The sequence below is a fragment of the Gymnoscopelus braueri genome, assembly GCF_963280865.1.
Source record: "Gymnoscopelus braueri genome assembly, chromosome: 8".
Taxonomy (NCBI): domain Eukaryota; kingdom Metazoa; phylum Chordata; class Actinopteri; order Myctophiformes; family Myctophidae; genus Gymnoscopelus; species Gymnoscopelus braueri.
Window position 1 is genome coordinate 29,776,710 of NC_137609.1, and position 16,172 is coordinate 29,792,881.

Consider the following 16,172-nt stretch of genomic DNA (forward strand, 5'->3'; position numbering starts at 1 on the left):
CCGGCCAGGCATGTCGTAATAGGCAAACATTCACTGAAAATAGCATATCTACAATCGCACAACACTGCGCAACCCGACTGCTTTGGTGTAGATGGAAACACAGTGGGGACATTACATTACATTACATTACAGTCATTTAGCAGGCGCTTTTATCCAAAGCGACTTACAATAAGTGCACTCAACATAGGTAGGGAACGAAAACTACTAATCACCAGAAGTCTTAAGTGCATTTTCTGCAAAAACAAGCAACCAAGAGTATACCTAGCGCTAAGGTAAAAGTGCAATATATCAGCTACCTATTTTCCTTAAACAGATGAGACAAAATAGCTAAATCAAATGAGCAAGAGCTAAAACAAATAAGTGTATCGACTAAACAAGATCCAATAAAACAATACAACAATAAAACAAGCGTTCGTACCTAGTATAGACCAGTGGGTTCACTCTGGTCAACTAAGTACATGGTGTTGAAGTGGTTAAGTTTAGCTCCTTATTGTTTGTTTGCCCCCGGGTGCATGACATCATCCGCGACATGATTTCCTTTGGGTTTTGAGTCTCTCTTTTTACTGTAAGTATTGAAATCATTGCGTTAAAACTGAACTGCATGTTCAGTTACAATGTCTTAGGTTTTCACAACCTTGTATGCCCAATATATGTAGTTATTATTCAATCACACCCTCTTGTTAATACTTTCCATTGGTTAAAATGTTCTATATTTTAAAATAGCCGATCTACAAGCTTGTAGATCGGCTATTTTAGCTACTTATGTGTGTCACTCTTGCATGACACAGTATGGCATTAATTTACAAAAGAAAAAAAAACAAACAATGGAGGTCTCTGCCAGACAGCAACGATGTGCTCTCGAAAACAGGCGTTCAATGTGAATGCCCTCTGAGCAAGAGTTCAGAGGTCTATTGAGGCTTATTGACCTGAAATGACATGCATAGTGTTGATATGACAAGTAGCGCACCGTGTACAGAACACTTTGAACCACACGGTCACGCCGCACCATCAGCTGCTCCGCTCCCAGCACATCACAGGACACACAAGACGCGAGCCAAACGGATCCAGGCAGACAGAGCCTGGCATTGTGCTGAGGTTGTTTATTGGTTGCGCTGGGGGTTTATTTTGATCCTGATGAGGCCAAGATGTCCTCGTTGGATCAAAATCAGAGAGGGATACCTTGACATGTAGAATCTATTCTGTAATCTTACCCATTCCTTGTAAAAAACAAACAAAAAGGAAACTAAGGATTCTTCTGCATAGCCAGTGTTAAATCCATCACGCTGTAATTCTTATACACTCAAGTCTGTCCAACATCATGTGTTTGTAACATCCTTTCAAGTTCGCAATATAATGACCTCTGGAAATGTTCTCTGCATTGCCTGCTGTGTTTATGCTACGAGCCCCCTCAGTTTAATGTTCATGGGGCACTGTGCTAGTATGTGTAGCCAAAGATGTTGACCAGTCTTGACGACCTAGCTTCCCATTTGACCAATGAAAATGTCAGTGAATGAAGAAAGGACTTGTTAGCATTGCTTGAAGTGTATTCTAGTAACCCATGGCTACTGCTAGCTGCAATAGTTTAAGATATACTTCATGTTTTTGTCGCATTCCTGGGCCAACAATAATCCAATATTTGACCAATTGAACTTAATAGGAGACCAATCTTAACAAGAGTAAAACTATTTAAAACATTTTCTTTGAACCTGGATCATCAGCAGGCTCCTCAGTGATTACACTGTGAAAGTTGTTATGGAGTTTATATTATTCTTTTATATAGTTTTGCATTGGTGTCCTACAGCGGCGGACACTTGGTATATTGCTCAGGAATACGACACATTTGTATTCCTTTAAGCTCACTAAGTTTAACTGAGAAACGCTAACAACACTAACAACACACACACACACACACACCCACCCACCCACCCACCCACCCACCCACCCACCCACACACACACACACACACACACACACACACACACACACACACATACACATACACACACGCATAAAAACGATAATGTGACAAGTGCCTTGTGAAAAGGGATAGAGAAGTAAAAAAAGAAGATATCCCTTTTTTCTTGTGGCCAGAGGTATTCTTTAGTACACTAGAGCAATAACAGTGTCTGTGGTCTCTATGGACTCAAGAAGGTCATATTGTCGACCACAAAGGCCTATTGATCTACTCAAGTCTGCCTCCATGTCTTTGTAGTGGTTAGGTCTATACCACAGAACATTGCCTCTGAACACAGCTCCATGATGCACTCCATGGTACTCTCTGGACCATCCTGACTATACCTAAAAGCAGGAAGGAAATGGCTTAGTCCCAACAGATTATTAAGCTACATGTATGTGAACTTATCCATTGGCCACTCTCTTGAGTTTGAAGCTGTAAGGTCAGAAGAATCAGAAATGCCTTTGTCAGGACTTTGTCGCAGTACTCCCTAGTGCGCACGCACACACGCAGTCACGCACGCAAAAATGCACGCACGCAAAAATGCACGCACGCAAAAATGATTTAGTGTTCTTTCCTTACATAACCCCACTGTACCATGGTTGTATATTGCCGTTGCTGTATTTGTATTTTAACACGTGTGTGTGTGTGTGTGTGTGTGTGTGTGCGCCCTCTCTCTTCAGTTTTGGCAAGCAGCTGGGGGGCAGACGAGGTTTTGAATGCATCACTTTGGAGCCGTCAGAAATGATTGTGGTGAGTATAGCCTCTCTATTTTACTCTCTCTCATCACTCTTTCTTTCCCCTGGGACCTTTTGCTTTTTATTTTTCCCATCACTTCATGTTTCTTCCATTTGATTTTGTTTACATTCTTTCTTTCATGTGCACCTCTCAACCCTCTCTCCTCTCTGTTCTTCAATGTCTATCTCTCCCCCCGACTCCTAGCTCTCTCTTGCTGCTTGTTTTGGGCTTAGCGCTTCAGTCCGTGTCCTTCCCTATCTTTTCTGCTCTGTCTCTGGTTCTCTCCGTGTCTGTCATGGAGGGATCAGGCAGGACGAGAGAGCAGTAGAGTCGTAAACCAATAGCAGCGGGCAGCTGAGGTTGTACAGCCATGGCGGTGATGCGAGCGACGACTGAATCCTGGCTCTGCTTTGACGTTTCCTCTGCTTTTACCTGCACATATTTGTCCAAGGACAACTGTAACACTCTGGTGGACAAAGACACACTTTCAACCTGGTTTCACTATTTTGAGGACAGAGCATGGTAAAATCTGAATATCAACAAATCTAATCTAAGCTAGCTTGCAATTGCAGTGTACGTCATGGCCGTAGGCCATCTAGGGTGCACTGAATGTCGGTCCCCTCAAAAGTAGTCCAATCTTACTAAGCTTACTTTCTTGAATTGAATTGAAAAGTTTATTTCGAACAAGGCAATTTTTAAAACAATATAACAAATGAAAGCAAATGATTCAGAATAATAGTAAAATAAAACGAAATGCATATTTGAAAAGGGAGTGAGAAGAAGCATAACTTATTGCTCCCACCCCTTCTCCATCAATAATAAATATCACAACAAGCTTCCGTGCTGGTCAATTTCTACCTATAATAAATACTTATCTATCTGTGATATTTATATATATATTACATACCTACACATACACTATATACACACACACACTATATACGTATATACAAACATACATACATACATAAATGCATACATGTACGTACTGTACATACATACATGCATACATACAGTACATATATGCATACGCACAGAATACATACATACAATTACACATATACGCATACAATACAATTTCTACAATAAAAAGAAAGAAAAGAAACCTAGAAAAAATTACCTAAAAAAGCTTACTTTCTTGAATGACATGGAAACAGAGCCACCTTTGGCCATGAACGGCTGAAGTTTAAGTAATATCAAGTAGAGCGCGGAAGTAAGGTTGCAGTTCCTATGCATGTATTTTATTATATATATATATATATATATATATATATATATATATATATATATATATATATACATACATACATAACATTGTTCTTATGTACTGTACCACTTTGTGTTGTTATTGGTAAAGTATATATAAAGATCACAATTTACATTTGGCCAAATGAGGCGTCGTAGACCATCTCCACACTAGGACTGCATCCACACCTGCATCCACATAGTGAATTGTGTGGCTTTGTTCACAAACTCACAGATTAAAGTTCTCAGTCGCCACGACTGATTTCAGTCATTTGGATTAGAAGCCAGCATGTCTTCTATGGAAGCATGTTGTGCAGCGAAAATAACCAATCTACAAGCTCTCAATGTGTCGTGCTTGAGGGCTTGAATCGAATCGAATCGAATTATTACAAGGTTAATTGTAATCGAATCGTTACCTGGTGAATCGTAATCGAATTGAATCGTGATGGCAGTGCCAATGCACACCTCTAAAGAATGGACAGGGAGGTCATGTTTCTGCTAGTCTTGTTTCTATCAGAATGTACTTCATGTAAGATTAAAGATTAAGATTAAAAACCTTGTGTACATGGGACACAACACAAGGTTTACATGCTAAATGTCTACAGTTAACAGAGGCAACATATCAGTACTCAGTACTGAGTCAAAGTACAAAAAATAACTGTTGAATTTTCTAAATGGCCTTGACACAAGAGGAGCAATCATCAATTAGTGTACCGAATGAACTATCGGTACGCTAATTAGGCCTACATACCGTAAATATAATATCAGTCTCCTAAAACGACACCATTGAGACACACCAGTATAGGCACGTGTGACTGCACACAAAAGTGTGTGTTAACATTGAGTGCGTCAATGCATGTTCTACCAGTGCAGTGTTATTGTGGATATGAGAATGGAAGAGACCCCCCCCCCCCCCCCAGGGGGCGTGAATGGAGGAGTGAGTGAGCAGCTGAATGGATGATTGAGTGAGTGAAAGTAACAAGGCACTCACACACAGCGAAACCCTAGAGAGATGCCCCCTCAGCCAGCTGGCCCTGGAACTCCGGGCACAAACACAAACAGAGCCACGAGATAGAAAACCCATTGGACTAAACCAAATTATAAAACAGCAAAAGGAAAACTACCTGACACACTGGAAAGAAGCAACACAAAAGCAGAGTAAACTAGAATGCTATCTGGCCCTAAACAGAGAATACGCAATGGCAGAATACCTGAGCACCGTGACTGACCCAAAACAAAGAAAAATCTTAACTAGGTACAGACTCAGTGAGCACAGTCTTGCGATCGAGAAAGGTCGTCACAGGCAGACCTGTATCCCGAGAGAAGACAGACTATGCACCCACTGCACACAAAATGAAGTGGAAACCGAGCTACACTTCCTAACCGTCTGTCCATTGTACCAAGACATCAGAGACACATACTTCCCACAGATTACAACCACACACGGAGATTTTGAAAACATGACCAATGACAAAAAACTCCCATATCTGCTGGGCGAAGTACAACAATGTGCAAACACAGCAGCAAGATTCGTGAGTTGCTGTGATAGGAAAAGGATATCAAACGGAACACAACCACCCTAAAGACTAATCATTGGGTATATTCCGGCACTATACCTGAATAGAAATTGATCTATTGAAGATTCTGACTTTCAAATGTACATATTTTTTGTTTTGATTGTATTGCTGTATTGTTGTATTATGCTTTCTGCTTTGGCAATGTAAACGTATGTTTTCTCATGCCAATAAAGCCCTTTGAATTGAATTGAATTGAATTGAGTGAGAGAAGGAAATGAGCCTGTATATTAGATTTGTCCAGAGAGTGGCCTGGCATGGCCCGGCTCTGCAGCGCATCACATCACATGACATCACCCTGAACCAGAGAGCAGAGAAAATGAAACCATTCTCACCGTTCAGATGGACCTAATGATTAGAGACAATAATATTCTTTATCATAAGATTATGATACTTTGTGTGTGTGTGTGTGTGTGTGTGTGTGTGTGTGTGTGTATATATACTGTCTGCGCATGTTGTTGTGTATATATGTGTGCTCATTTGTGTTCAAGTTTGTGTGTTTCCACACACATGTGGGCACGTGTTTCTTCCTAATTTGTGGGTTACTGTAAGTGGTGCTAATATTATCACGTGTGTGTGTGTGTGTGTGTGTGTGTGTGTGTGTGTGTGTGTGTGTGTGTGTGTGTGTGTGTGTGTGTGTGTGTGTGTGTGTGTGTGTGTGTGTGTGTGTGTGTGTGTGTGTGTGTGTGTGTGTGTGTGTGTGTGTGCGTGCGTGCGCGGAAATTAGATTGCATAAGAAGAGAATGTTGTTGTTTCATATTGATGCGTTGCCCTGCCCCGTCTCTCATAATGGGCTGTAATGCGTTCGCAGCACAGGGCGTGTCTTAGCACCGCTATTATCAGCCATAGAGGATGTAAACAACCCTGTGCGCTGACTGGTCATGGAGCGAGCAGATGCGCTTACAGAGCAGTCACTGCTTTTCCTCTCCGCTTCTTTGGCACTCAAAGAAAAATGCAGGTTGGCCTGCGTGCATAACACATTTCTGAGCTGTGCTAAGTGACACGTTCTGTGTCTGACTGTTCTACTTGTGACACGTACTGTAAGTAGAGGTCGGGAGAGGCTTATATTAGTCGGTATCAGCCGATAACGCGGAAGGCTGTTCCTGTTACAATGCACACTAGACCCCTGGGAGATGGATTGCTGAGGTGGAGCGCCACACCTACCATCAGCTCCCAGTACTTACCGCACAACTTGCTGCACGCAAGCCGTGCTACTCGCACGCTGAGTTTGCGATGCCCGGGATAAAACCTATGACCTTGTGATCCAAAGGCTAGAGCTCTACCGACTAAGCTACCCGGACACTAATCCATACAGATCCAGTAGTATAGATCTTGTGACGATGATGCTGTTGTCTGGTCATTTTAAACTTGGGTGCCAAAGATGCAGACTCACTATTTGCCCAGATATGTCCCTGATTAGACAAAAAAAAAAAAAAAGTTATTAAAATATATATTATAATAAACAAAAATAGCAAAACAATAACTTTATTTGAACACTATCAACATTACACATGTATTCAGGCTTGCAAGAGTCAGCTAATTTAGTTCAGAAGGAGCCTGCCGCGTGCGTGCGTGCGTGTTGACAGTTTATAAAGTAGCTCCTTTATGTGCCTGTTTAGGGTTGTGAATTGGACTAATTACCAGGAAGGCTGTTCTGTGCAACACCAGTATTGTTCGGAGTGGAGACTGGAGAGTAGTTAAAACTTCTTTCACCTTTTCCTTAGAGAGACATGGTTTGATATTGTAATTATTCATGTATTCTAATTATCGTTTGTATGATTTAAAAGTGCATTGTGTGTGTATGTGCGTGCACGACCGCACGTGCATGCAAATATCTGTGTGAGCGTGTTTAATACTACATTCATACCATGACTTGCATGCTATGCCTCACTGTCCTGACAGTAATGGCACTAAAACTGAGAGAACTCAGTGGCAAGAGCAGAAAAAGACACACACACACACACACACACACACACACACACCCCCCCACACACACACACACACACACACACACACACACACACACACACACACACACACACACACACACACACACACACACACACACACACACACACTGCGGAGGTCACATTGCAGCCAGTCAGCTAATTAGGACCATGGGAATAGTAGCAGAGTGTAATCTGTGTGTGTGCCATTAGCCTGGTCATAGGATGGACAGGACTAATATTCATAGACAGATGGATACAGGCGACAAGCGGGCAGAGGAGAACATGGCAAATAAACATGATGGCCAGACTGTGTCCACTATGACTAAAACTGACATCTATCTACACAGATATAGACAAATACCAATGGACTAAACAAGAAACTGACAATGACTGTTTCAGTCAGTCAGTCAGTCAGTCAGTCAGTCAGACAGACAGGCATGTGTTATAGATCATGTGAGCTTAGATGGCTGTATGTCAACACACAGACCATGGTTCCTTCTGTATTACTGTTCTAGTTGTCTCCGCCAGGCCGAAAGGCATGGCGAGAGAGTATGTTTTACCCCCTGTCCGTCCGTCCGTGTGTCCGTCCGTGTGTCCGTCCGTCCGTGTGTCCTGTCCGTGTGCGACCAGCTAATCTCAGGCACCGTCGGCCCGGTCGCTGTGAAACTGTGCACACACACTCCCTGGATGCCAATTCAGAATTTTTCACATGGGCCTATTATAGCGCCACCAGGAGGCCGATTTGTGCATAACCCATTTTTTTATATTACTCCTACAGATTTTATCCAAACGTCATGCAAATCGGTACACAGTGTCTCTATAGTCCTGTGATCAACACGGATCTGTCAGATTTCCCATATTCCATCCTGATTGGCTTCTTACACAACGGGCGATTTTTTCATGCGAATAATACGTTTAAAAAAAAACAACGTATAAAGTCAATGCAAGCTTCCACGGAGCGAAAAAGCGTCTTTTAATTATTCGGAGTCCGAATTTTGCGTATATTCGCATAATCGCCGGTGTGTAATGACCTTTACACTTTTAAAACTGAAAAGCACAGTGCAAGGGTTGGGAATCACAATCGTGTTCATATTTGTCCAGATTCTAGTCATAAAAATCCAACATGTTTGTTATAATCATGACAGTTTCCACTGGTCCGATGTATTGGTCGTCACGGCCAAGTCAGGGTTTAAATCTCTGTGTGTGTTCTCCGTATTAACACAGTCTACAGTCGCTTAACTCTCATTTAAATATTTTTAAGATGACTTCTCAGAACATTCTGGTTTGTTGTAGGTAGGACAAGAAATCAAGGGGTCAAAGGGGGCATGACATGCAACACAGTTGTCTGATTCATTGTGTTATATGGTTGACGCTCACATTTTCAGATAGTCTTTCACTTTGGAATGCATAGGTTGGCAGAATTCTACCCTGTGTGCATTGTGTGACAAGTGGAGCTGAACATCTCAGTTACTAACTTGCCTCCTACCCAGACCCAGTTCCTTATCCTAAACATAACCACACCAAACTAATGTCTGAAAACGAATGCCTAAACGCAACCATCACTGGCTGTGAGGGCAATGCATCATGGGTATTGCCCTGCAAACCAATCCATTGTGATTGCTGATGTTACACTATGGGAAGTTGGGAACACATCCATGTGTCTGTACATTATTGGAATGCAGTAAACACATGACTGGCCCGAGGCCACGGCGAGAAAAAAAAAGCACGCTCATACAGAAACTGATTGGTCACTGGTAAGGAAGCATCTGACTGACGATGGCAAATGAAATGCAAACCTCATTCACCCTTAAAGCTAACCTCAAGTTATCTTTATGGCTCGATCATAATCTGAAGTCTGCTGATTGAGTAGCGATTGTACAGATCAAAAACTCATAAAAATCAGGCAAGTGCACAATCTGCATGCACGCAGGCACACACAGACACACACACAGGCACGCACAGACGCACACACAGGCACGCACAGATGCACGCACGCACGTACACACCTACCTTACTGGGTCATGAATGAATGCACACGCTACTCGGATCAGATGTACAACTGTGCAGCATACATTTGGAGTTAGATAGTTAATACATGAACAGTGCTGTAGCGGTGCACAGTGCTGGTTAACTGGTTCTGTGTTGTCCTCTCCGCAGTGTGCGTCACACCACTGCCCCATGATCCACTAAATACTGTGGATGAATGGAGCTGCTTCATATTAGCTTGCTCTCAACAGAGACCGAGAGATACAGAAATAAAGAGAGTGAGAGAGACGGAGAGAAATTGGAAGTGATGATACAAAAAAAAAAAATTGCAGACAGAATTGGAACTAAAACACTATAAAATGTAAGCGAATACGAAATGTCTGTGGTGTTCTATCTCTCCTGACCTATACATTTATTTTCTGTTTACTAAAGGGCTGGAGAGATGGGGAGACCCCGTTACTGAACAGCAATGATTGATATCAGAAAATAGAGGTTTAACTTTTTAGCAAATACTTTTTTTTTTTTTTTACTACAACTGATCCGTTTCTCACTTTCAAAGACTTCTGGTTGCACATCTCTAAAGCTCTGTCGTAAGGGGAGCGAGAGAAACCAGAGCAGTTAGAAGGGGGCAGCCCAGCAATATGCAGATGGTTTTCAGTTTCATCACTGGTGGGGTTCCCCTTTGGTTTGACTCACTGATAATCTGATAGACAGACAGACAGACAGATGAAAGGCCATTGTCTATATTGCTAGTCAATATTAGTTTTTTACATATCGCACTAAACCCTCCTTGTTTTTGAGTTATTGTCTTTGCTGCGTTTAAGCCAAACAATGACACTTCTTAAGGATCATTTGAGGAAAAAAATAAACATATAAATAGCATATAGCCTTCGTAGACCTCAGGTTATATAAAGAAAAAGAGTCTGCCTGACGGTCCATATATAAAGGAGCTATTGACAGAGTTAATATTATGCAACGTAGAAAGAAAACAAATTCCTCCTCCAACAACAGGCGGGTACAAAGAGGCTGGGGAATGAATTGTATGGCCGGAATCTGTGTGCCTAGCTTTTTTCTGCTTGGAGAGGATATTTGTGTATTTACGGTTTCCTGCAGGAAACTGTGGCCTGTGTGTTTGTGTGTGTGTGAGAGAGAGAGAGAGAGCGCGTGAGTAAGCGTGTGTAATGCGTATGCAACGTGTTGAGCAGCTGAGCATTCAAACTCCCAGCCGTCAGAGAAGCAAGAAGACCCTTCTTAATGCCGCTCTGAAAATCTACAAACTATAAAGAAGGAGCGCTTTGTGTATTCGTCTGCCTGTTGGACTTGTACTTCTGTCCACTTTTTGATTCTGGTTCCTTGCTCAGCATGTGTGTGTGCTGTGGATGAGACTCAAGGATGTGACTTTTTTTCGTCCTGGATCTTTCAGGATGTCAGGAACTTTACTCCTCGGTTGAATTTCTTTTGAGTTTTCCTCCCCTTTCTCCTGCTAGTTCCTCGATTTTAATGCGTGGTGCTGACCGCGTACTTCGGTCCAGATGAGTGTGCTGCGTTGGCACCGGCTCTCCATGCTCTGGAAGAACTGGATGTTCAACCAGGAGCCGTTGGAGGAACAGCCTCCAGTAGACAACTCGGAACCACACATCCATCAACATGGCTCGGATGTCCCGGAACACGGAGGCTCGGAACAGAACCCGGGGCATCAAAAACAGAGCTCGACAGAAAGCCCTATTCGTGGCGGAAAGGAGCTTCTGAAACAGAGCTCGGAAACGTGCTCTCAGAACTCGGGGAGTGAGGACCGGACCTCCGCTGGCGGGGCCGATGGCTGTGATTCTGATGGTGGCAGTTGTCCTGAGGCAACTGTGGCTTGTGTTTTGCAGGTGGATAATGGCAGCGAGGGGGAGGAGGGGGCCTTGCAGAGGGAGGGGTCCCAGAGGAGGTCCAGGCGGCGTTTCAGGAGGGTCAACCCTCGGGGAGAGCGGGAACTCATCACTGACGGCCAAGAGCCCACAACCTACAGCACGGTAAGGAGCCCAGAGCTAACGCTATAGCGAGAACATTCACTGTGTCAGTGGGCAAAAAGGCTAGCGCTAACGGTTGAGAGTTTGAGAGTTTCCCCACACCACATGGAGAAGGCTAGCACAAACAATAGTATTCATTGTCAGTGGTTTTGGATTGGAGCTAACTGGGAAGCTATTCGCCTTTAGGCCGAGGCTTAAAGTGGGATTTAGGACAAAGCCAAAACATTGACGATGGCATTAAGGTGACAGTGGTGAGGTTAACCACATACTGTAGGTTTAGAGCTTTTAGCTACTTGACACTTCATCACACTGCTACTTCAGTTCAGCAGATACTGCAGCATTAGGATTACTATTAGCCTCGTTCAAGCAGTTGAGGATGAATATACTGTATGAGCTGAGAGGATTTTGTAAAGCCAAATCTGACATGTGTAAGGAGTTGTATAAACATGAGTGAGTGATTAAGCTTTGTGTTTTAAAGCCATTTGATAATGCTATGGGGGGATTTCCCATGACTAATCTTGAGGACCGTGTGTGCACAGTATATGGCTAAGTATTGAAACTGTCTGTGTGTGTGTGAGATAGAGAGAGAGTGTGTTCATCTGTGTAAGTGAGTTTCCCTCCTGCAGATAGGATCACGCAGGGGCAGCCAGTGTTTCAGTTACAGTTTTCGCTAATCATCAACAGCCACGCTCTGATGCACACACACACACACACACACACACACACACACACACACACACACACACACACACACACACACACACACACACACACACACACACACACACACACACACACACACACACACATATTCTTTCGCCACTTTGCTTACACACACTTCCTTTACTGACATTATGCAGAAATCCTCATCCAGCGTCACAGGGGGGCCTCGACATGGAGCTTAAAGTTCTATCCGCCAACCCTACCTGCTCATACATCTCTTGGCGATTGTTCCACTTTTTAAATTACTTCTCTAGCCTGCAGCTCGGGCTCATCTCTGCCGCATTCGTTCCTCTGTGAGCAGTTATTATGTAACCTCTAACTGCTACAATGGGCTCACGGATGCTGTAGCACAGTGGTTCTCAAAGTGGGGTCCGGGACCCCCAGGGGTCCTTGGTGTAGTTCCAGGGGATCCCCAGCATAATTAGTTAATAGCATCACAATCATTTTAACCACTTAAACCATATACACTTTGGCTAATCAAAAATAGCAGATATACAAGCTCATTGAAAAATCTTGACATCTTTGACATACAATTTTTTTCAAGTGAACATTTTTAACACATCTTTGCTTATGGGGGTCCCTGGCACAAAATATTTTGAGATGGGGGGTCTGCGGCCAAATACTGGGGGTCCTTGACACAAAAAGTTTGAGAACCACTGCTGTAGCAGTTACTGGGACATGGGCAACATGAATCAACGAGAGAAAATGGTCGAGAGAGGCTTTGCACACTGATTAGTTAAACAGGAGCTTCACCTGTATTTTATGTGAATCCTTGTTGCTCTATTGTGAAAAACTCCCAAACGCATCGGAACGCTTCATTTTACCCAGGCTGGACAGCGCAATCATTGGTGCCGTTTGACACACAGAATGCCTTGGGAAGTGTTGTCAGATTTTCATGTAATTCGAAATGGGATTTTGGTACAGTGTATACCGTACTAATTAAATTTATAATTAAAACTGGTGCTAATCCCTCGCATGCCTTCCAATTCACCTTTGGAAAGCCAGTGTGGTACAGTAGCTTCAGTGCTACACACACACACACACACACCCACACACACCCACACACACACACACACACACACACACACACACTGAGAGAGACACACAGACCTATGATTGATTGCGCATGTCTTGTTTCACTCACTCTCCATATGTCTCTCCTGATGTCTGACCTCTCCAGAGTTATGTGGACAACCAGGTAAGGGAAAAAAAAGTTCCATCTTTCCTTATTCTGTCATCTGTCTATCTCTCTCCTCTGTCTGTCTGTCTGTCACGCCCCTCTGTCTGTCCTATATGTCTTACTAAGTGTACCGTCAGTTTTCCCTTGGGGTTTTTGTGTCAATGTACAGAATGTGAGTCATCATGACTGTTGCTGAAAAGTGTTCTGTGACAAAGTGTCACAAAACAGGTCATTTTGATACTAACGCACATGTACGACTGACTGACTGACTGTTTGTGTGTGTGTGTGTGTGTGTGTGGGGCAGAGGAGGAAGGGGCAAGCTGTGACAAACAGGTGCATGCTGGGAGCAACAAACATGTTTCCAAATGGAACAGGTGATGTGTTTGGTGTAGACTAGACTTATACTGTAGCTTCTGCAGTTGTGGTCAGACTGGCTGAGTCGAAAGACTCAGAGGCTGTTGAAAAAATGCAGTTCTGTCATTTTGGCTTTGGCATCAGGTTCATGTTGGGACTCACAATAAGCTGTGGTTTTGAGGTGGGGCAGATGTTTGTTCTGGGCCAGGTTTGAATTCTCAGATACTAAGAATATTTTGTTTGTTCTATTTTTTATCTATTCAAAGTTAATACGACATATTTACAATACAGTTGTTCAATCAGCCAGTAGTATAAACATTAGTGCTTGGATTATTCATTGATAGATGGAAGGAAGGATGTATTGATTGACTGACAATGAAAATATAAATACATTTATTAATGGAATAAATGAAAAGTGATGGGTTTCTTGTCAATTCTCCGTAACATACTCACTATGGGATATCACCGCCCCCTGGCGTTGATGCAGAGCTACATACCATAAACTCCCGGGCCATTCATTGGCTGAGAAGGGTATGTCACGTGTCCGGTAGACCGGAAGAGGTATAAAACCTCTTGCGTGACGTGGCTCATCCTCTTTCGCTTCTCTGCATGGCAGATGCAACAGCTACGAGACATACCTTAAGACCAAACTTTGCTAACTTTGTGAATTAGACCGAAACCAGCTTTAGCCCACTCGGGTGGTACTCGTACTAACCCACGGGTTTTCCTCTACTACAAACAAAAAAAGTTTATATTCTTTCCGCTCCCGCGGCTCTTATCTTTTCTTTCTATCTGAAATCAAGTTTTCCTCCTTTGCTTTCCTCGTGTTTAGCCGGCGGCTAAAGGCTAGTAGGTTAGCTCCATGGAGGCTCAACGTTCGTGCGGACTGGCGCCACGGTGCCGCTTGCTGATCGCCGCGGACGACCCTCACGGGTTCTGCATCTCCTGCCTCGGGCGACGACATGCCTACGAGGCGAAGCACTTCCGTGGTGCTCCAGGAGGTTGCGATGACTGCGCCCGGTTCTCCAGGAATCGCGTCCAGCGCCGTCTGGACAGGGCCGACGAACTGGCCCCGGGCGGCAGCGCCGTAGCGGCTCCAGCCCGCATGGACACCGGCCCAGGTACCGTGGGTGGCGGCGCCCACCACGTGCGTCCTCATCCCACAATGGGCCCTCCAGCTGCGGGCGGTCCCAGCAGCAACCGCTCGCAGCATCACATGAGTGCGCCGTCGCAGCAGCTCCAGCCTGCTACACCCTCTGTGCCGCGCAGCACTCCACCGGCCGCCGCTGCTGTGTCCACCCGGGCGCAGCCAGCTAGCGGCGCTAGCTCCCCCTCTTCCCAGCCGCTCTCTCCGAGGCCGCAGCAGGAGTACCGTGACAGCGGGGCTTCGCCTTCGTTCAGCGACGTCTCCGACGACGGCAGCGCCCACAGCATGGACGAGGGGGCGGAGGAGGGTGAGATACTGTCGCTCCAGGGGGCTGCCGGAGCAGCCGCATCCAGCCCTCGTCAGGACGACGAACTCGGGGCTTGTGGCGGTCAGCTGGGGCCCAGCTGGCCGGACGCCCAGGAGCTGGAATCCGATCCCGCGAGGCGCGACGAGCCGGTCTCGGCAATCATCGACAGGGCCTTGCTCAGGTGTGGCCTCGTTCGCCCGATGGAGGAACGTGCATCCTCCACCGGGCAAGTGGACGAGTACCAGGGCTTGGCGCCCCAGGACCCGCGCGCGCAGCGGTCCAGGAAAGTCCCGGCCGCGCTGGGTTTCGCCAACGCCCTCATGTCCACCTGGGAGGTGGTCCATTCGGAGCCGCATCGGCTGGGTTTCCCCCTCGAAGTGGTGGACGCGCCAAAATGGGGGCTCATCGCCTGTCCTCCCATGGACGCCGTCCTGGCCCAGGGCATCATGGACCAGCGTCATCCAGTGGCCCTTACTCCCGAACCGCACTTCACCGATCCCCAGGAAAAGGCGATATCCGTGGCGGTGAAGAAGGCGTACAAGTCGGCAGCGCTGGCGGCGCGCGCGCTGAACATGGTCGCCATTCTCCAGGGCTCAACAGCTAAGCGGCTAGGTGAGCTACAAGAGGCGTGGGGCGACGACGCTGAGGAGCTGGAGGCTCTTCAGCAGCTGACCATTAAGGTCACTCGCCACGCCACAGCCTGGGTGGGAAAGGCCATGGCGGACAGCGCGGCGATTGAGAGGGCTCGTTGGGTCAGTCTGGCCGTCTTCCGCCACGACGTGGTGGACGTGAAGAAAAGCGTCATGGCGCTGCCGCTGAGGCCAGACAACCTCTTCGCTGGAGCGGCGGAGTTTCTCCGAGTCTCCACCGACTCACGAAAGGCCCAGAGGGAAGCCGCGGCGGGGGTTCTGGAGCCAGCCCCTCCTCCGTCTGCGAGACCCCGCAACGAGAGGCCCGCGGGCCGAGGTCGTTCCTCCTCCTCTCGCCGAGGGTCCAACAC

The 16,172-nt window shown here is 45.5% G+C and overlaps 1 protein-coding gene across 3 annotated transcripts in view; it reads left to right on the top strand.

The window, feature by feature from the left end:
• The window catches only part of rapgef6 (Rap guanine nucleotide exchange factor (GEF) 6), a 233,921-nt gene that overhangs the window by 70,250 nt on the left and 147,499 nt on the right, over nucleotides 1–16,172 (top strand). For 2 of the 3 annotated variants that reach the window (XM_080435375.1, XM_080435376.1), the window contains exons 5-7: nucleotides 2,638–2,707; nucleotides 11,321–11,464; nucleotides 13,365–13,382. In XM_080435375.1, the coding sequence (XP_080291501.1) occupies nucleotides 2,638–2,707; nucleotides 11,321–11,464; nucleotides 13,365–13,382 (232 nt within the window). The remainder of the gene's footprint in view (nucleotides 1–2,637; nucleotides 2,708–11,320; nucleotides 11,465–13,364; nucleotides 13,383–16,172) is intronic. The other variant, XM_080435377.1, reaches the window with a different exon arrangement.